At 63.0% G+C, this 20,590-nt stretch overlaps 3 protein-coding genes across 4 annotated transcripts in view; 2 read left to right on the forward strand and 1 right to left on the reverse strand.

The window, feature by feature from the left end:
* Positions 1-1,259: 1,259 nt before the first annotated feature.
* ABCF2 (ATP binding cassette subfamily F member 2) lies at positions 1,260-8,698 on the reverse strand. The gene is made up of 14 exons (XM_053262544.1): positions 8,055-8,698; positions 7,505-7,717; positions 6,479-6,661; positions 6,184-6,355; positions 5,993-6,088; positions 5,783-5,885; positions 5,475-5,570; positions 5,219-5,338; positions 4,795-4,884; positions 4,588-4,698; positions 4,385-4,447; positions 3,982-4,110; positions 2,228-2,431; positions 1,260-2,084 (listed from the first exon to the last, which is right to left on the reverse strand). Exons 1-14 carry the CDS (start codon positions 8,227-8,229, stop codon positions 1,947-1,949), a joined length of 1,893 nt encoding a protein of 630 aa, XP_053118519.1. The 5' UTR covers positions 8,230-8,698; the 3' UTR covers positions 1,260-1,946.
* Positions 8,699-8,935: 237 nt separating this feature from the next.
* CHPF2 (chondroitin polymerizing factor 2) lies at positions 8,936-18,128 on the forward strand. 2 transcript variants are annotated; one of them, XM_053262542.1, is made up of 4 exons: positions 8,936-9,404; positions 11,015-11,579; positions 13,263-13,445; positions 16,023-18,128. In XM_053262542.1, exons 1-4 carry the CDS (start codon positions 9,082-9,084, stop codon positions 17,292-17,294), a joined length of 2,343 nt encoding a protein of 780 aa, XP_053118517.1. In that variant the 5' UTR covers positions 8,936-9,081; the 3' UTR covers positions 17,295-18,128. The 2 variants fall into 2 exon arrangements, with proteins under 2 accessions (XP_053118517.1, XP_053118518.1); XM_053262543.1 differs by lacking the exon at positions 8,936-9,404 and adding an exon at positions 9,603-9,715.
* A 1,791-nt stretch (positions 18,129-19,919) lies between these two features.
* SMARCD3 (SWI/SNF related, matrix associated, actin dependent regulator of chromatin, subfamily d, member 3) overlaps positions 19,920-20,590 on the forward strand; it is a 74,715-nt gene continuing 74,044 nt past the window's right edge. The window contains exon 1 of the mRNA XM_053260582.1: positions 19,920-20,033. The gene's annotated coding sequence lies outside the window, so the exon portion shown is untranslated. The remainder of the gene's footprint in view (positions 20,034-20,590) is intronic.

Consider the following 20,590-nt stretch of genomic DNA (forward strand, 5'->3'; position numbering starts at 1 on the left):
CAGGATGGGCCCCTCCCCGCCCAGGGGTCCAAGGGCTCCTCTCCTTCACAGGTCCCTGCTCCTGGAGGAAGCTAGACCAGAACCCCTCGCCTGCCTGCCTGCCTGCCACTGGAGGGGGGGTGGTGGTGTGGATGTGAATGACTGCTCCTTTAGGGGTTGAGTAGGAGAACCAGCCGAAGGGGAGCACTGTGTGGCTCATGTCTTGGGCGGGCCGGCTGCCTCCTGGCCCCTGATGGCTGCATGACCTGAAGAGACGGCTTACAATCAAGGGCATTGTGGGCCCCCCCCCCCTCTCTCTCGTGTGTGTGTCCTGGATGCAACAAATGGGCAACCAAGGTGGGAGGGCTTGTTTTGCAATGAACCCACCGGAGCCTTTTCTCCAAAGCCCAGAAAATACAAAAAGGCGTTCAAGTCCCCCAGGCCAGATGAAGGGCACCCTGAGGCACAGACTCACATCTTCTCAGGCAGAACCCCTCTATCCTGTGTCAGAAATCCTGGCAGGGGCCAGAAGGCGGGAGAGGGAGAGCAACTGGCCCTCTCCAACCCCAGCATGGCATCCCTCCAGCGGCTGTTGCTGGGGTCTACCCTTACGTTTCTGTTGAGATTGTGAGCCCTTTGGAGACCGGGGGGTGGGGGGGCAGATCTTATTTACGTATTTTTCTATAGAATTTGGTTGAAGAGTGCTATATAAATATCTGAAGAATGTCCTCCCACTCCGCAAAGAGCGGAGCGGGGCCCCACTTTCCTTTGCACTAGTCACAGCTCCTTTGGAAAACGGCGTCCAGTTCTGGCTGCTGCGCTGTGCGAAGGACGCAGGCCAGCTGGAAGGAGGCCAGTGAGGCCCAGAAGCCCCCTCCTCACTGAGAGGGCGCAAGTGGACTGGAAGGGCCAGAACCCCCAACCCTAGGACTCTGTGATGGCAAGGTCAATGAAGAGGCACAGCATCTCACTCATCCGTTTGACAAAGACTTGGGGGCACATCCAGGCCCTGGCTTGATCCAGGTTGCAGTGAGCCCACATCCCAGGGAAGGGGCTGCCGATGTGGTGGAGAGTCAGGAGGGAAAGGGGCCATGGAGGGCTTCAGCGAGGGGTGCAGGTAACCCAGCTCCAGCCCTGGGGCACAGGGGTGAGAAAGAAACCCAAAGAGGCCATTATAGCAAGCAGAAGAGAACAAAGGGGGGTGGAACTTTATGACCTAAAGAAATAAAGGGTGTAAAAGTGAAAATTGTTGTACAAAATAATCCCAATATACAAAGAACAACATGAAGAATCAACATATATTTTTAAACCATTGACTTCAAAATGCTTTCTTTATAGACATGGTTCAGATCTCAGGGCTGCCGGTCGTTCTGGCATCCAACTCAGAAGCAGCGAGAGGCCGGGCCTTGGCCTCCCCCCACCCCCGGTGGCTCCATGCAGGACCCCTCCCACCCCGCCTGGCATTGTACAGAGCAATGGACGGCTCCAGCTCACTCCAAGAGGCAGGCACCACCACTGTGCAAAGAACTCCCCCCACCCCCAATTTATTGACTGATAATTCTCAGGCAGGTCTGGCAATTACATTGATAAATAAATTGTTAAAAACAAACAGAGGCCCGAAGGAGGTTGGAGTGAAGCAAGGAGCCTGAAGCCAGGTAGGGAGCCAGGCCTTCCAGCAAGCTGGCCCCCTTTCAAGACCTGGAGGGATGGAAATCCAGGCCTGGGGGAAGCACCCTCTGCAGGTGGAGAGGAGAGGCGCGCTGTCCAGATGCAGACGCCAGAGGTCGGTTGCGTTGTTGCTGCAGGTGGTGGTGGTGAAGGGAAGGAGCTGCAAGGAGGACCCGGAGAGAAGGGGGGGGGGGAGGGAGCAGCAGCGGCCTGCTTGTTCCCCAGGCAGCAGGGTGGGCTGGCCAGGCTGGGGGCTCCCACCAGTCTCTGGGGCAAGAGCCAACCGACCCCCGCAGTGCTCACATGTTGTGGGCCTTCTTGGGGAGTTGTGGCTCCTCCTCTGTCAACTTGGACTTGAGATGCTCCTTGTAAGAGAGGATGTCGCCCTGCCACTTGGTGATGGCGCGCTTCTCACACACCCAGATCTCCTGGGCAACCTGAGAGGAGAAAGAGAGAGCAGCCCGGTTCTTACGCTTTTAAAGCGAGAGAGATTTCCCCATCTAGCATTGGCACTTTTAATTGGGATTCTGTTTGTGCCTTGGGACTATTTGAACGAAGAATGACAGGCGGGCCCACGGACCTGCTGGATGAGCCGGAAGTCGTGGCTCACGAGCATCATGCCCCCCTCGAAGTCATTGATGGCGTCCGCCAGGGCGTCAATCGTCTCGATGTCCAGGTGGTTGGTGGGCTCGTCTAGGAAGAGCATGTGGGGGTGCTGCCAGGCCAGCCACGCAAAGCACACCCGGCACTTCTGCCCGTCCGACAGGTTCCGGATCGGGCTCACCTGCCGCAGGCACAGAGAGAGAGAGAGAGAGTCACGTGGCTTCTACCACCACCACCTCTATGTTGTCTTTCAACAAGCAGCTCACCAAGCCAAGGGCCTAGGACAACCCAGGTGGCACAGCCGCTAATGGACTCCCTTGTCCCAGCAGCAGCAGCTGCCCCCGGAGCACTGGCCACGGGAGGCGGCTGCAGAGCCCCCCCCCCCCCGCCCGCCCGTTTCCTCTTCCTGTGGAATCCCAGTACCTTCCCCAACCACCCCTTCCCCACACGAGCTCTTTTCCCAGCAAATCCCACTGACGGGAGGAGGCGCTGCTCCCCAGACCACAGGGGAGCCAAAGGCGGTGGCGGCAAACAGCACCACAGCAAAGCATGGGACACTCTGCAGGACCGATCCTGCCAGGGACTGGGAAGGCACTCAGCAAAGCTGCTTCTCCCACCACAGGAGCCACCAAGGGCCACTGTGTTGACCACTGGTTCGGGGTGCCACGTAGTCTTCTAGGGACAAGCACACAGTCCATTTAGCTGCGGGCAGGGCAGGTTTCGGAGAAAAGAAAGAGCAGGCCCCGCCTGGACTCTGCTACTCAGCCGTGATGTGGGCACAGTCACAGCTCCCCAAGCGCTTCTCCGCTGCTAGATGCCCGCCCGCCCGCCCCCCACCCCGGCCAAGTGGGACTGACTAACTCAAACTGGGCCCCTCCCAGCCTCACTCACTTGGGCAGCACCCATCCCACAGTGGAGCTACTGCTGCTGCTTCCGCCCCCCACCCCACCCCCAGGAACAACCAGCAACTCTCCCGCAAAGGGCAAGGTCGATGCTTTCTGGGTGGAGAAGAGGCCTCAGCATGTGGCAGGGCAAGGGGGAGAAGCTGAAGGGAATGGGCAAGCCCACAGAGCTCCAAGCAACCGGTCCTGGAAACGGGAAGGGCCTGAAACGCTGCCATGGGCAGAGGTTTGCGAGTCCCTGGCTCACACAACCAGCTCAGCAGACAACCGGGACCTTCCTTGCTCTCCAAACTGGGAATCTTCTCTCAGAGTTGGTATCAAAGGGATTGGCCAAAGCCAGGCCTGCACAGCACAAGGCCCCGGAGCCAAATCTGGGGCCCAGGGCCTTTTCTGCTGGCCCCCAAATAGGACTAGCAGCAGCTCCTCAGTGAGAGCATTCCTCTTTCCCGACTTCAGTCCTCTGCCCCCTGCTTTCATTGGTGTCTTTAACTAATAAGTGTGCTGAGAATTGACCCTGGCCGCTGCACACCAAGTCATGGTTGGTTCTGGCCCACTGGAGTTGTGCGCCCCGCCCGGCCTAAGCCACAAAGCAGCCACGCCTGCCCCCGCAACTGGCACCCCAGTGGGCGCTCAGGAGAGAGCCCTAGAGAAGGAGCATCCTCAGGGGGGAAAGGAAGCCTCTCGGAGCTGCTGTGCCCTGTATGTGGCCCGCATCCGGAGGGCCCAGAGTCCACGCTTGGGCCCTGCCCCTCCCTGCCTGCTCCTGGCCAGCGGAGCTTCAGCCAGAGGGAGGGAGAGCAAAGCGCCCCCCACCCCCAGCCAGGCCCACCTGCTGCTTCCCGGTCAGCCCGTAGCGGCCAATAATCTTCCGCATCTCCTCCTTTTCCTTGATCTCAGGGTAGCACTTCATCATGTACTCCAGCGGGGAGAGATCCAAGTCCAGTTGCTCTTGCAAGTGCTGAGGGAAGAGGCCAGCCACGGTTAGCCCCCACAACCCGGCTGAGCCAAGCCCCTGGAAAGCAAGGCAGCCCAGCCCAGCCCTCTCCTGAGAGAGAGAGACTCCGCAGCCAATCCTGCCGTGGCCCACTTCCGCTGGCAGAAGCCACGGAGGCCGAGGAGGGGCCAGGTTGCCAATTTGCGCCAACGGGGGATACAGCCCAGCAGGATCCTCCCTCCTCCCCAGACCCACAGCGATGCCCTAGGAAGGAGTGGGGCAACGCCCCCAACCGCACCTGGTGATACCTGCCGATCTTGACATGTGAATGCTTGCGGATCATTCCGTCGGTGGGCAGGAGCTGGCAAGAAGAAGGTCTGTGAGCAGAGATGCCCGCTGGGCAGTACCAGACTAGACAACCAGCAGAGGCAGGTCCCCCCGCCCCTGTCAACGCCCCCCCCCCGCCCCCCGGGGCATCCAGCAGCCACAAAGGGCACTTACCTCCCCTGTGAGGAGCTTGAGCAGCGTCGACTTGCCAGCCCCATTGGGCCCCACGAGAGCCACCCGTGTGTCCAAGTCAATCCCAAACTCCAGGTTGCTGTAGATCCAGGGCTGAAGCCCCACAAGGAAGACCGTGAGAGCTCAGAAAGGCTGCAGCCGGCCCCCGGCCCCCACTCCCCCCCCCCCACACCAGGCCCTTGAGCTCACCCCATCCTTGCTGTACTTGAAGCTCACGTTCTGCACCATGATGACTGGAGGTGGAATCTTTCCACACGACGGGAAATAGAACGAAAGGGTCTGGAAACAGAAGGTGGCCCTATCACGCTTGTGACCCCTCCCTGAGCTGCCCCAAGCCACGAGGAGCTCCTGCCTTTGTCTCCCCACCCACCCCGGCCTGCAGCACCCGCAGATGAGGCTGTAGCGAAGTGGCAAAACTCCTGCTTTGCATGGGAAAGCACTTAAGTCCAGACCTCCCACAGGGGCTGGGAAAGACCCTCGTGCCGGACTCAGGGCCCTAAGGAGCTGCCTTCTGCCAACGCTGCCCCTGCAAAGCACCGGAGACCGGCACCACCCCCCCCCGGGCTGCAGAGCTGCTCTCTCCTCCCGCGGGAGCGCCGGCTCGCGGGCCTACCTTGTCGCTGATCACCCGCTCAGTCAACCCAGAGGCCATCATCTTCTGGAGCGTCTTCTCTTTGCTCTGAGCTTGGCGGGCTAGCTTAGCACTACCATGGCCGAAGCGCGCAATGTAATTCTGCAACGATTCAGAGACCCTCCATGGGCACGACAGCCAGCCATGCCCCCGAGAGGGGACAAACCCGGCCTCCCTCTGGCAAGGCCCCGTGCCTGCTGCTGCTGCAGCCAAGCAGAGCGGGTGGCTCCAGGAGTACCTTCATGTGGGCAATCTGATCCTGCTCCCAATGGAACCGTTTCATCTGGTTCTCCTCCAGCTCCAGGCGAGTCTTGACATACTGGTCATAGTTGCCCTGAAAAGCGGAGCGGGCAGAGAATGCCAACCCTTAGCCCTCGGAGCGGCCACTCCCCCCACCCCCGGACATCCTCCCCGCCATCCCCTCTGCTCTTTAAGGCTTGCCAATCCTGGCAAGAGAGGAGACCACCAGCAGCCTGGCCCCAGAAGCCAGCACTAAGCCTGCAGGCCTGCCTGCCATCCGGTGCTGAATCCAGCCCACCTGCTCACCGTGTAGTACTTGAGCTTGCGGTTGTGCATGTGGATGATGTTGGTGCAGACGCCGTTCAGAAAGTCCTGGGAGTGCGAGATCAACACGAGGATGCGCTTGAACCTGCAGGGCAAGGCCAGGCCGAGCTGAGTGGGAGAGGCCTTTGAGGAAGCAGCGCTCCAGACTGCCCCCCCTCCGCCGGCCACTGCCCCCACCCCAAGCGCACTCACGTCTTCAGCTCTTCCTCCAGCCACACGCAAGCGTCCAGGTCCAGGTGGTTGGTGGGCTCATCCAGCAGCAGCATGAAGGGGCGTATGAAGAGAGCCCTGCCGGGAAAGGAAGAACGAAGCAGAGGAGTGAGGAAGCCGGCTCAGCTAGAGGCCCCTTTCCAGGGGGAAGAGCGAGAGCGGCCAGCACCCACCTGGCGAGAGCCACCCGCATCCGCCAGCCGCCACTGAAGTCCTTCAGCTTTTTCCTTTGCATGATGGGGGTGAAGCCGAGGCCATGGAGGATACGGGAGGCCCTCATCTCGGCTTTGTCAGCATCCAGCTCCTCCAGGCGCTCGTACAGCTCCATTAGTTTCTCACATTCAGCTTTGGGAGAAGAGGAGAGACCTTCAGGCCCTGGAGAAGCCATCTGCTCCCAGCTGCCCACAGCCCAGACGCACCAAAACCCCACAGCAGCAGCAGCCGCCCAAACAGGCGTGGCTACGTTACCGTCCTCGTGGGCCAGCCGCTCGGCTTCCCTCTCCAGCATGGCTCTTTCTGTGTCCACCTCCATCACGCACTGGAGGGGTGTCTTGTCACTGGGAGGCATCTCACGCGTCAAGTGGTAGATATCAATGTGCTCCGGGATCGGCACTTCCCGCTTCCCAATTGCTGACAGCAGCATGGATTTCCCTGGATGCATCAAAGGAGAGGGGCAACTAAGGTCTTCCTCCAGCCACCCATGGGGGTCTTCTCTAGCACCAGGGCAGTCTCCTCGTGGAGGCTCAGACAAATGCAGGATGCACCAGTGCAGACCTGGGACAGGTCCGCCAGCCCACGAGACAGACCCGCTGTGCAAAGAGCAGCTACAAAAGACGGCAGCACATCTCTGGCCTACAGCCCACACCGGGCCCTGGGCCCATCTTCTCCTTTCTCCAAGACCAAGGAGGAGTCTGTGCACAACAAGAAGCAGAACACGTTGGGACGGGAAAAGTCCGTCTGAGACTCTCCAGTGAGACAGACACTCTGCAAGGCATCGGCTGCTGGCCCAAGGATGTCACACACTGGAGCCACACAGGCAGAAACCAGTACTGAGAAACAACTGCCTCTCCATCTGCCCCCTGGGGGGCCACTGTGAGGAATAGGGTGCTGGGGCCTAATCGATTTTTTAAAACTTATTCTTCTGTTCCTACTACCCTCAAGACAAAGGCAGAAAGAGCATCAGCCGAGACACAGACAGCTTGACCAGACCCCCAACACAACCCAGTCTCCAAACCTACATACCCACTTCCAGCCAGCTTCCTCTCCTGGTAATTTTGCCCATCTTTGTTTGGCTGCAGCCCCTGCAGCTCAGGAGAACGGAGTCCAAGAGAGGCCCTGGGGCACACCAGAACCCCAGCGTCTTCTGGGCAAGGTGGGATGCAGCCCAAGCAACACAGGTCCTGGGGGCAACCCCCACCCGGCCCCAGGGAGCTTGGTCCTGGGCCTCCAGCCAGAGAGGGGGAGATCCTGAGGAGGCGCCCCCTCCCGCCTCACCTGTGCCATTCAGGCCGATGAGTCCGTAGCGCCGGCCAGAGTTGAGCTCCAGTTTGGTGTCACTGAGCAGCTCCTGCCCGTGGAAGGTGAGCGAGAGGTTGATGATGTGGACATCAGTGCTGTTGGGGTGGGAGGCAAGAACCCCCGTGACGGCGCGGGCGGCCGCCTTCTTCAGCTCAAACTCCTCCATGGCCCTCGTGACGGCGTCCATGTCTGCAGGAAGGAGCGTGGGGCCCATGAGCAACTCTCTCTCTCTCTCTCTCTCACGCCCGCCTGCCCGCCCCCTCCAGCCTCCCTGCCGGCTTGTCCCAACAGGCCACGGGGGCGGCGGAGAAAGCGCAGCGGCCTCTGCTGACCAGCAGCTCGTCTCCCGGCTGTCCGCAGGCTGGCCATTCATCAGGTAGGGGCTGCTGCTACACCTGACGGACGGCCAGACTGCGGAAGCTGCCTCCTCGGGCGCCCCCTCGGGCCATGCGGCCCCCGCGTCAAGGGGCGGGCCCAGGGCGCGGCTCCGGCCGCCCCCGCGAGGAGGACCACCACCAGCGCCCACCTGCCGCCAGCGCCTCCTCGTCGTCGTCCTCGGGCCGCGTGGCGGTGCCATTGGGCTCCTGGCCGCAGGCGGCGAGGGCGTCGCCGTCCTCCTCGGGGCCCCTGCGGGGCCGCTGCCGGGCCTTGGCCGCCTCCTTCTTCTTGGCCGCCTTCTTCTTGGCCAGGTCCGACGGCATCGCGGCGGCGGCCTCCTGCTGCCCTTGGGGGGCTGCTGCGGCCTGGCTGGCTCGGGGGGCTCCGCGCTCGGCCGGCCTCTGCGGGGCTCGCGCTGCCTGCCGCCCGGCTTCCTTCCTTCCTTCCTTCCTTCCCGGCGCACTTTCCCTTCTGTCGCAACAGAACAGCTGCTGCCGCGTGCGCAGGCTCCGCCCCCTTCGCCGCCCTTCCAATGGCCGCGCGCCACGTCAGCAGACGCCGGGCCCTGAGCGCTGCTGGGAAGGCGCGTCTCGCGGGAGCCACCGGCCGGGCCCTTCCGCCTGGAGCGGACTACGGCGCCCGGCCTGCCCTGCGCCCCCCGTGGAATGCTGGGAAGTGGAGTCCCGTCCTCGCGGGAGAGAGACGCGGCCTAGTCTGCCGCTGCTGCTGGGGCGGCTTGCCTCCGGGCCTTAGCAGGGGCGGTAGCAACTCCTGCTGCAGCCGCCCCGCCTTGGCACGTGCGCTGCGGCGGGGCCCGCTGCAGCAGAAGCGCCGGGGAAGGGGAGGGGGCGCGGCGGGGCTGGGGCGCTGCCCAGTGCTCGTCTCCGCCCCGCCTGCCCCGCGCCGGGCCTGCCTCCTCCCGTGGCGGCGGCACTGGCGGACCCCGGGGGCGGGGGGGGGGTGAGTGAGTGAGCGAGGGGGGGAGGCAGCCGCGCCGCGGTCCTCCGGAAGGGGGGGGGAGAGCGGGCCGGGGGTGGGGGGAGAGGCGGTCCCCGCAGGGAGTGGGCAGGCAGGCAGGCAGGCCGCCGCCGCCGCGCCGCTTCCCCTTCCCTCCGGGCCGCCTCCTCGCCCTCCCCGCAGCCGCTGCCCCGGGGCGGCCGGTGGCGGCGGCGGCCATGCGCGTGGCCGGCCTGCTGGGCTTCCTGCGGCCCGCGCTGCCGCTGCTGCTGGGCCTGTCCCTGGGCTGCAGCCTCAGCCTGCTGCGGGTCTCCTGGATCCAGGGCGCCGAGGACGGGGCCGCGGCGGAGGACGCCTCTTGCCTGGACGCCGCCGCCGCCGCCGCCGCCCTGGGCAACAGCCGGCAGCTGTCGGCGAAGAGGCCGCAGGAGGCTGGCTGGGCGGGCGCGGCGGCGGAGCAGGAGCAGGAGCAGGAGGCCTTCCGGCCCCGCGTGGTGCCCTACTCCAGAGACCCCGGCAAGCCCCACAAGAAGGTGCTCAGGTGAGCGGGAGCAGCAGCAGCACCGGCTGCTCGGGAGGCCTGGCGGGGCCTCCTCCTCGGGGCGCCCGGCGCTGCTCCCCCCCCCCCCGCTGTGCCTCCCCGGCCGGCTCCTCAACCCCCGAGACGCACAACTTGTCAGAGAAACCACAGTGGGGGCACCCGCCCCCCCCCCCCGACCCCGCCAGCTGGCGCATGTGCAGCAGGGCTCTGGTGCCGCTGGGGTGAGCCCGGGCAGGCCGGCCGGCCTCCTCCGTGGGGAGGCCCAGAGCCAGAGAAGAAGGGCTGGCTGAGGCCGCTCCGGGAGCTCCTAGGTTAGGACGGGCTTCGAGAGCTGCCCTCCCCGCTCCCCTCACACTTTCTTCCTCACAGAGCGCTCTGGCTCCTGGGAGGGATCAGTGGGGGGCGCCCCCTTAGAACAGAAGAACAGCCCTGCTGGATCAGGCCCTGCACGGAGGCCCATCCAGTCCAGCGTCCTCTTTCGCACAGTGGCCCACCAGATGCCGCTGGAAGCCACAGGCAGGAGCTGAGGCCGTGCCCTCCCTCCTGCCATTGCTCCCCTGCAGCTGGGACTCAGAGGCATCCCCCCTTGGAGGCTGGAGGTGGCCCACAGCCCTGCGACTGGTAGCCCTTGATAGACCTCTGCTCCATGAAGTCATCCAAACCCCTCTTCAAGCCATCCAGGTTGTTGGCTGTTACCACATCCTGTGGCAGAGATCAAGTGGATCACGCATTGTGTGAAAAAGTACTTCCGTTTGTTGGTCCTAGACCTCCTGGCAATCAATTTCATGGGATGATCCCTGGTTCTAGTGTGATGGGAGAGGGAGAAGAATTTTTCTCTCTCCACTTTCTCCACACCATGCAGGATTTTATAGACCTCTATCATGTCTCCCTACAGTCATCTTTTTTCTAAACTAAAAAGCCCCAGGTGTTGTAGTCTTGCCGCATAAGAAAGGTGCTCCAGGCCCCTGGTCATCTGGGTTGCCCTCTTCTGCACTGTCTCCAGTTCTACCATGGCCTTTTTAAGATGTGATGACCAGAATTGTACGCAGGACTCCAAGTGTGGCCGCATCATAGTTGTGTATATGTATATGGTTTTGTTTATGCCCTTGGGCAGCTTCGGTCTGCCTCGAGGCTGCCGAGCCCCCTGGGAGGGGCGCAGCAGCACCATCAGTCTTGGTTGTAGGCCCAGAGGAGTGGAGCCTCTGCAGCTACGCGGCTCCCCAGGCTCCTCCAGAAGGGTTTCTTTCTTGGTGGGGGCCCCGTTGGGAGAGAGGGTGACCTGCTAAGTCTGGCCAGGCCTGCAGAGCCCCCCACTGGCTCGTGGTTGAGTGGCAGGAGGCTGGAGCCGCCGGGGCGCACTGCCATGGCAGCCCACTTGGAGCAGCTCCCCGGGTGACGCCCTGCCCGGGGCCCCGGCTGCCGCCTCCCTGCTTGCCTCTTGGCCCTTCCAAAGCGGCAGGGTCAGGGGGATGCTCTGTGTGTGGGAGGGATCAGTGGGGGGCACAGGGTTGCCACTCAGGCCCGCACGGGCATGGCCTTGTGCGTGGGAGGAGCTGAGCGGCTCTGCTTTGGGGCCGGCCTGAAAAGCTCCTGGCTCTTTCTCCCCGCAGGACGCGCTACATCCAGACGGAGCTGGGTTTCCACGAGCGCCTCTTTGTGGCCGTGCTGACCTCCAAGGCCACCCTGAACTCGCTGGCTGTGGCTGTCAACAAGACGCTGGGGCACCACTTCGCCCACCTGCTGTACTTCACCGGGCTGCGCAGCGCCAAGGCCCCCCACGGCATGGCGCTGGTGTCCCACGGGGACGAGCGCCCCGTGTGGCTGATGTACGAGACGGTGCGCTACATCCACCAGCACTTTGGGGAGGACTTTGACTGGTTCTTCGTCGTGCAGGACGACACCTACGCCCAGGCGGAGCAGGTGAAGGCCCTCCTTGCCCACCTGAGCATCAACCAGGATGTCTACCTGGGCCGGGCAGAGGAGTTCATTGCGGGGGACGAAGAGAGCCGCTACTGCCACGGGGGCTTCGGCTACCTCCTTTCCCGCAGCCTGCTGCTGAAGCTCCGCCCGCACCTGGACGGCTGTCGCAACGAGATCCTCAGCGTGCGGCCCGACGAGTGGCTGGGACGCTGCCTGGTGGACTCCCTGGGCGTCAGCTGCAGCTCCCAGCACCAGGTGCGGGGAGGGGGCGGGAGGGTCTAGCAGAGGCTGGCCTCCTGAGGCCCGCCTGTTCCTTACGCTTGGCTTCTCCTGGTGACTTCTGGGCACCCAGGCGTGGGAGGAGTTGCTCGGGAAAGGCTGGGAGAGTCCGTGCTGCAGGCACACCCGTCCGAGAGATGGGAGCCCTTGAGCCCGTGGGAGGAGCGTTTCCTGGGCCGGTAGCATTAGAAGGGCTGCCTCTGTGCCCAGCGACTCATCTAGCTGCAGCCCCTTGCTGCTGGCCTTGCTGGCCTTGGGCATCTCTCCTCCCCTCTGCCCGGAAGCCCTGCAGAGGAGCTTGCTTGCCCGCCCGCCCGCCTCCCACAGGAGTCCTTTGGAGAAACCGCAGGCCCTGAGCTGTGGAGGCGGAGAGGCCTCACAGCCCACTTCTCTCGAAAGCCCCTTCTGGGAACCAGCCGAGGCCCAGGGCCAGAATAGCTCCGTGCCCCTAGCCCGTGTGGGAGGCGGTCTCCGCAGGGCTCACAAATTGCATCTGTGGCAAAGCAGAAGCTTTCCTTGAGCAGCATCGGAGATCTGCAAGATGTGTGCTTGGGGCGGCCAGCCGTCGCACCCTGGTAGGGCTCCTGTGTGCTTGCAAGTCTCATGACCGGCAGCAGCTCCGACAAGGGCAGAGCGCAGGGTGAGGCCCTGTGGGTGGGCTGGTGAAGGGAGGAGGGGCATCAAGGGGGTGCAGCCTCTCCTCTCCCAACCCCAGGACTCTGAGCAGGGATGTCCCTCGAGGGCGCTGGTCTCCAGGGCGCAGGGCCTGGGGCCCTCTTCCAGTTAACGCTGATGGCAGCAACCAGAATGCCGCCCCCCCCCCCCCCGCCGATGTGGTCGCCCTCCTTGCTCTGCCCGGTCCTGAGGACAGCCCTGACCCAGAGGCCCTCCAGTGCTCCCCACCCCAAAGAGGCCCCAGGCGATCCTGGCCCTGCCAAGGTCTTGCCGGGGTGGGGGGGCGGATAACTGCTCGCTCCTCCTCACTCAGCAGTGCTTCCCAGAAGGGCCTCCCTGGAGCCGTCTTGCTCTCGGCTGCGGAGGCTCAGCTTTTGCTGCCCTGCATGGGCGAGATCTGGAGCAGAGGCCCCTCATGACAACCCCTGGACAACGGGCCTGGCTAGAGAGCTGGTGGTTGTGGGGTTGCACCACTACAGGCCAGGCCCTCCACACCCCCCCTTGCCTGCTTTGTTAGCTCTGCTCGGGTGCTCCCACAGCAGAGGGGGGAAGGGTGTCCTTTCTACCTGCTCGTGAGCACACCTTGGGGGATGTGCCCTGGTTGCACCCCGGGGGCCGGTGAGGCTGTGGGAGTGGGAGTCCGCCCATCCGGCCTGCATCCTGCTGCCCACGTCTGAGGAAGGATACCCCACAGACGCCACATATGGGAGCCAGGTTGCAGCAGTGGCCTGGGGGTTGGGCTTGGTGTGGGGAAAGGAGGCAGGTTCCCCCTCCACGGTGACACTTGCTGGTGGGGCTTTGGCCAGTTGTTCTTGGCCCTGCCTGTCTCGCAGAGGTGTCACGAAGCTATGGCAACTCGCAGATACGCTGCCTTGCTCGTTATGGCAGATGTGTGGTGGAACGAGGACTGTGGTTGCTGCTGAGCTGGTGGTTCCCCCTAGATGGAGGACCAGGAATCAACTCTGTTTCTTTTCTCCTTTTCAGGACCAGCGTTACCTGACCTTTGAACTGGCCAAGAATGCGGACCCAGAGAAGGAAGAGGGGGAAGAATTTGGGAGGGCGGTCACTGTGCACCCCGTCACTGAGGCCACCCTCATGTACCGCCTGCACAAGCGGTTCCGCAGGATCCAGCTGGATCGGACCTACCAAGAGATCGAACAGTTGCAGGTAGAAGATGGAGAGATGTCTGTGGGGCCTGGAAGGGAGGGGGCTGGGGTGGGGAGGCAGGAGCCAGCCTCTAAGTGGGGGTCCTTTCACAGGAGTAAGTCACAGCTACCTGAAGCCTCCCAAAAGCTGAATCAACCATTCACATAGGGAAAAGGAAGCCCCGGTTCCTGATGTTCAGCGTGGAACTGGCAGCAGCTACCAAGTCCTTCAGGTGACTGAACGTGAGAACAGCCTCCTGCTTCCCATAGTGGCTCACCAGATGCCTCTGGGAAGCCCACAGCAGGAGAGGAAGGCAGGCCCCCTCTCCTTCTGTGGCTCCCCGGCAACTGGTATTTGGAGGCATCCTGCCTCTGAGCTGGGAGGGAGCCCGTAGCCGCTGAGGGCCCTGTTCTCCGTGCACTTTCTAAACCCCTTTTAATGCCATCCAGGTTGGTGGCCATCAACACATCCCATGGCAGAGAATTCCATTGGTTAATGATGTGTTCTGTGGAAAAGTGCTTCCTTTTGACAGTCCTGAATTTCCTGGCCATCAGTTTCATGGGATATGAATATGACAAATATTTATATACCGCTTTTCAACAAAAGTTCCTGAAGCGGTTTACGTAGCTATAAATAAATAAAATGGTTCCCTGTCCCCAAAGGGCTCACACTCTGAAAAAGAGACACGAGGTAGACACCAGCAACAGACACTGGAGAGGTGCTGTGCTGGGGCTGGATACAGCCAGTTGCTCTCCCCCCGCTAAATAAAGAGAACCGCCACATTAAAAGGTGCCTCTTTGCTCAGTTAGCAGGGGATCACTTCTGTTCTAGTGTTGTGAGAGAGGGAGAAAAATGTTTCCCTATTGCAATTTCTCTAAACCATGCATCATTCTATAAATCTCTTTTTAGTTTCTAAACTAAAAAGCCTTTTTGATAAGGTAGGTGCTCCAGGCCCCTGGTCATCTGGGTTGCCCTCTTCTGCACCTTTTCCAGTTCTACAATGTCCTTTTTGAGATACAGTGACCAGTTCTCCAAATGTGGCCACCCCATAGATTTGTCGAAGGGCATTGTAATGCTAGCAGTTTCATTTTCAGCTCTATTCCTAATGGTCCCTAGCATGGAATTGGCCTTTTCACTGCTGCTGGTGCACACCCTGGGTCTCTTGTATAGCATCTTGTGCCAGAGGAATTCCACGGGCCTGTCTTGTCTTGTGGGCTCTGTCCAGGGGTCAGTCGAGCCCAGCTATGCATCTGCAGCCCTGGGTGCTTCCAGCAGGACAGGAAAGTAGGGATGTGCACGAACCTGTTTGGAGGTCCTTTTACAGGCCTTCAAATAGCCAGCGGTTCAAAAGTGGCGGCAGGGGGTTATGGACCAGAATTACCCCACGTGCATGCGAAGGGGGGAACCAGTGTGTGTATGTGGGGGGGTGTGTGCACCCTCCCTCACCCTTAAAGGTGTCGTTCCCCCCCCCCCCGCCTTCGAACTGGGCCCCTGCCGGTTCCATGCACATCCCTGCAGGAAAGTGGTGAAGTTTGTTCTCTGGCTACTGTGAGGCACTCTCTGATCAGATCAGACTGGCTGGGCTCTACTTTGCCCTGGTGGGAGTAGAAATGAGCCAAGAGTGCTATTTCTTGGAATCGGGCCCCAGTCTCCGCTTCTGTGGTACTGCTTCCACCATGTGCCCATTTCCTTTTTAGACTGGCCCGAAGCCTGGACCCCACAGATGGGTCATGTTCTGCTGAGAGAAAGGCTCTCGCCTTGGGGAGTTAAGGAGTTGGCCCTGGGTGGGCCTCTTGGGGTGGGAGGTGAAGATGTTGGGGCCCCTTGGGACACATGGCCCTGTACAGGCAGGAGCCTGGCATCTGGACCCTCCCCTGGACCCGCCTTGGCCTGTACTGTTGGCCCTGGCAAGCAGAGAGCTCGGGCTCCTGCTGCAGCTGCTCTGCTGCTCAGCTAGAGATGCAGTCCTGGGCACGTTTCGTATAAAGTGAAGTGAGCCGTCAAGCCAGCTTCAGCTCCTGGTGCTCACAGAGCCCTGTGGTTGTCGTTGGTCGAACACAGCAGGAGTTGTCCATTGCCATCTCCTCCCGTGCAGTATGAGCTGATGCCTTTCAGCATCTGCCTATATCGCTGCTGCCCGGTATAGTGTTAGCGGGGATTCAAACCAGCAACCTTTTGCTTGTTAGTCAAGCATTTCCCCGCTGTGCCACTTAAGGGTGGGTATGTCCTGGGCATGTTTAGCCAGGAGGAAACACCATTCAACATAGTGGGACTTGCTCTCAGGCAAGCACCCCTGGGATTGGGCTGCCCCAAAGGTGAGAGCCTCTCCCGCTTCAAAGCCCAGAGAGCCATCAGTCCCTTTGAGGTGCCGCCCTCCCCCGCACGAGATGCTTCCGTCCACTTTGGCTTTTGGAACACAGTTGAGGCTTGGCTGGGGGCTCGTGTGATCTCGTAGGCAGCCAGTGCTGTGGGCTCAGTTCACAGAGCTCACGGCGCCCTGGACGCCATTCTGGGCTTCCTGCCCCGCTCCTGACGGGGTCCAGTTGCCGGCCAAAGAGGGCAAGGGGTGGATTGACAGGCTCTGCTTTTGACCGGCAGGCCCAGATCCGTAACTTGACGTTGCTGACGCCGGCAGGCGAGGCGGGGCTGTCGTGGCCCGTGGGCATCAGTGCCCCCTTTGTGCCCAAGTCTCGCTTTGAGGTGTTCAACTGGGAGTATTTCACCGAGCAGCACCTCTTCTCCTGCCCTGATGGCACCCCCAAGTGTGCGCTGGTTGGGGCCAGTAAGGCCGACGTGGGCGACATCCTCCAGGCCGCTCTGGAGCAGCTCAACCAGCGCTACCAGCCCCAGCTGCGCTTCCGCAAGCGGCAGCTCCTCAACGGCTACCGGCGCTTCGACCCCACCCGGGGCATGGAATACACCCTGGACCTGCTGGTGGAAGCCGCCACCCAGAAGGGGCACCGCCACGTGCTGGCCAAGCGGGTGCACCTCCTGCGGCCACTCAGCAAGGTGGAGCTCATCCCCATGCCCTACGTGACGGAGGCCACGCGGGTGCAGCTGGTGCTGCCCCTCACGGTGCAGGAGCTGGACTTTGTGGGCAACTTCCTGGACACCTTTGCCATGAATGTCCTGGACACCCACGACAACGCCCGGCTCACGCTGCTCTTCGTCTACGACCCCTACGACGCCCAGCGGGTCAGCCAAGTGGATGTCTTTGCTGGGGTGAAGGCCATGGTGGCTGAGCTTGAGAAGCGCTATGCGGAGGCCAAGGTCCCCTGGATCAGCGTCAAGACCGAGGTGCCCTCTCAGGTCAAGCTCATGGACATGGTCTCCAAGAAGCACCCGGTGGACACCCTCTTCTTCCTGGCCAGTGTCTGGACAGAGGTCAACACGGACGTCCTGAACCGCTGCCGCATGAACGCCATCAGCAACTGGCAGGTCTTCTTCCCTGTCCACTTCCAGGAGTTCAACCCTGTGCTGGCCTTCCGGGGGGAGCAGGCTGCCGCGGCCTCCTCGCCCGGCACGGACTTCCTGCGGGACGGGCACTTTGACCGGCACACCTTTGCTGAGGCCTGCTTCTACAACGCGGACTACATGGCCGCCCGGACCAAGCTGGCGGCCGACCTCCTGGACCGGGAGGAGGCACTGGAGGAAATGGAGGTCTTTGACGTCTTCTTGCGCTATTCGGAGCTGCACCTTTTCCGGGCGGTGGAGCCAGGGCTGGTGCAGAAGTACGTGCTGAGGAGCTGCAACCCCCGCCTGAGCGAGGAGCTCTACCACCACTGCATCCTCAGCAACCTGCAGGGCTTGGCCTCCCGCTCGCACCTGGCCATGGCCCTCTCTGAGCAGGAGCAGGCCAACAGCACCTGAGGGCGGGCGGGGGGGGCAGCGGGGAGGCAGGGCCGGGCGGTTTGGGCTCCTAAGAGGAGCAGCTGAGTGTCTTCTCTCTGGTGAGCCTGCCTGGTCTCTGCTCTGTGCACACGGAGCCCCACTCCTGCTGGGGGCGGGAGCGTGCTAGAGAAAGCAAGGAGAGGGGCGCCTGGCTAGGCCTGCTCAGGGCTCCCTCAGGGGGCTTCGGCCCTCTGTGGTGCTCAGAGAGGTTTCCCGCAACCCCCAACCCCCCCCCCCCCCCGGTGCTCGGCTGGTATGGCTGTTGTGTGGCGCGCAGAGGTGAAAGGCCTTCTCTGTGGCCCCCTTGCTCAGAATGGCCATTGGGGCGGGGGGGGCACAGCCTGCAGGAGGCCGCTGTCCTTGCTGCTGCTCCTCCTCTTCTGCCGCCGAGACAGACGGTGGGCTTCCGACGCTGCCTCTCTGGCAGCCCCAGTTCCTTGGCCGTGCTGGCAGCAGCAGCCGCCGCCACCCTGGCCACTCCCATGCCCTGCCGCAGGGCAGTGCCACGCAGCCAGAGGGCTCCCCCATCACAGGCTTGGGAGGGCGGGGGGGGGGCGCCTGTGTGGCTGCCCTGTGTCTCTGCACTCCCTGGATGGCGGGGGGGGGCCATGGACACTGGTGGGGTGGGGCTGGCCCCTCTTCTCCAGAGACACGTTAGGTGTGGAGGGTTGGCTCTGCTGGCCTGTTGCTGAATGCAGCTTGGTGGGGGGCTGGGGTCTATTTTATGTTGGTTTACTATATTTATATGATGACTTTCTGCCAAGGTTTTGCAGCTCGACATATCTTGAAATAAAAATACAGATGTGGTCAACAGCTGCGTTCTCCCGGCTCCTTGGTGACTTCCTCAGAGCCAGACGTAGGATCTGGGTGGGAGGCAGAAGGTCCTGGGCACTGGGGCTGTGCTGGGGGACATCCTCTGTAGTGCGTGCAGAGGGCAGAAGCATGGAACCGCCGACATCCTGGAGTTGGAGGCTTTGGGAGGGCATCCCTTCCAGCCGCCTCCTTGATGCGAGCGACTCAGAGCTAGAGCCCCACCCGGCCTCTGCTTGCAGACCCCAGCGGGGGAGAGCCGGACCCTCCACCGGCTAATTGGCTTCCATTGACAGGCTGCTGCTCTGACCACTAAGCGGCTTCTCCGAATGGCCAGCCGAACTCTGCACTCTGATCATTCAAGCTTGTGAGTCTCTCTAGTCCTCTTGCTCACTGGGACAGTGGAGAAGCCGTCTTTGCTCTCCTGCAGAAGCCCAGACGTGCTGGGTCAGGCCCACCAAGGCCCATCGAGTCCAGCCTCCTGTTCCACACACTGGCCCACCAGATGCCTCTAGGAAGCCCAAGGGCAAGAAAGGAGGGCTCACCCTCTCTCTCCTGTGGCTGTCTCCCCCCCACCCCACCCCCCAGCAGAGGGAGGCCAGTGGCGGACCTGCTCACCCCACCCCCTATGTCTGATGTCAGACAGTAAGCCACGCCCCCTGCACCTGACATCAGACACGGGGGGGGTGTCGGGGCTGTGAGGGGCGGGCCGTGTTCAAACCCTAACCCAATGTTGGCCATGCCACTGGTCCCTCCTGCAACTGGTACTCCGAGGTGCTGTGCTGGAGGGCAGACCGGTAGTCCTTGATAGATTTGTCCCCGTGAATTGGTCCAAGCTCCCTTTCAAGCCAACCAGGCTAGTGGCCATCGCCACAGATTGTGACGGAGAATTCCACGGGTTGATTAAGCACGGTGTGAAAAAGGACTGCCTTTTGTGGGTCCTACATGGCTCTAGTGAGGGGGGGGGGGGAATCTCTCTGCATCTCCTCTCCACACCAGGCATGATTGTCCTGTCTCCCCGTCAGCATCTTTTCCCCTAAGCTGCAAAGCCCCAGCTGTTGTTTCGGTGCCTCGCCAGGAAGGTGCTCCAGGCCCCTGGTCCTCTGGCTTGCCCTCTTCTCCTTCCGAGACGGCGACCAGAACTCACGCTCTCAACAGCCACCTCAGGCAGACCCCAGCGACAGCAGCTTGGGCCTGTGAGGCTGGGCCTGTCTTTGGGGAGCCTCCTCCGTGACGAACGGGCAGCCTTCAGCCAGCGCAGCTCTCGGATGTGGCGGCGGGGGGGGGGGGGGGGCGGGGAGAGGAGCAGCAGCAGCGCCTGCCCCGCCCCCAGTCTCTGACTCTGGACCTTTGGCTCCCACCCGCCCAGGGTGCGTTCCGAGCCCCCTCCCTCTCCCGCCGGGACCCCGCCACAGAAGCGGCCGGAGGAGGCCTGGCCCCTGAAGCAGAGCTCGCTCCGGAGCGGCCAAGCCGACGTCTCTCGGGAGGGTCCTCCGCCTGGCAGCCGCCTCCCTTGCCTGCGCGCCTGCCCCCCCCGCCTGGCTGAGCTCCCGGCCCCCTCCTTGGGCAGCGGCTGGGCTGCCTGGCCCGCGGCGGGATGCTGCAGGCGCATCGTGGCGGGCACCTGCCAGCCAGCCCGCCCGCCCGCCCGCCCGCCCCGGAGCTGAGCCGAGGGAGAGAGGTGGGGAGCACGGCGCGGGCTGCCTGCGGTGCTGGGGCCGCCGCCGCCGCCGCCGCCGCCGCCTCCTCCTCTTGGGCGGAGCGGAGCTCAGCGCCCTGGCCGTTTCTCGTGCAGCGCCGCGCAGGCGCTCCGTGCTCGGGGGAGGGCAGGGGAGATGCGGCGGGCCCCGGTTGGCGGCGGCGGCGGCGGCAGCGGCAGTGCGGAGCGCCGCCGGGTCTGCTGGCAAGGTAGGCTGGCCGGGGCACCAGCGGGGGAGCCCGGGCCGGGAGGCGCCGCGCCCCGCCCCTCCTCTCCCTCCCGCTCGGGCTCTCCCCGAGGTGGCCTCTGCTCTGCCGCCCCACAGGCGAGACGCGCGGCGGGCCCTTCCTTGCCTACCGGCGCTGGGAGGGGCCGTGGCGGCAGCCACTGAGCCCAAGCTGTGGGCGGAGGAGCAAGAGCGACGCTCGGGATGCCCTTCCTGGGGCTCCCCCCCCCGGGGCCAGAGCGAAGCCACGGCAGCAGGCACCTCTGTGGAAGGATGCCGACGCCTAATGGGCTCTCTCTGACCATGTGCAGAGTGCTCTGGAGCCTGCCTCGCCCGCTTCACATCTGGCACTGGAGGGGGCAGCCTGGAGCCCCAGGAGCAGCCCCTCTGTGTGTGTGTGTGTGTGCTGGAGGAGGAGGCGGCTTGAGCAGCACCCCCCCCCCCCAGCAAGGCGGTCCTCCTGCAGGAGGCGTGGGGCCCTTTCCAGCCAATGCCAGTGGCCTCCACAGCAAGCCACAACTAGGGGCCACCCAGGAGCTT

The sequence above is a fragment of the Hemicordylus capensis genome, chromosome 6 (assembly GCF_027244095.1).
Source record: "Hemicordylus capensis ecotype Gifberg chromosome 6, rHemCap1.1.pri, whole genome shotgun sequence".
Taxonomy (NCBI): Eukaryota; Metazoa; Chordata; class Lepidosauria; order Squamata; family Cordylidae; genus Hemicordylus; species Hemicordylus capensis.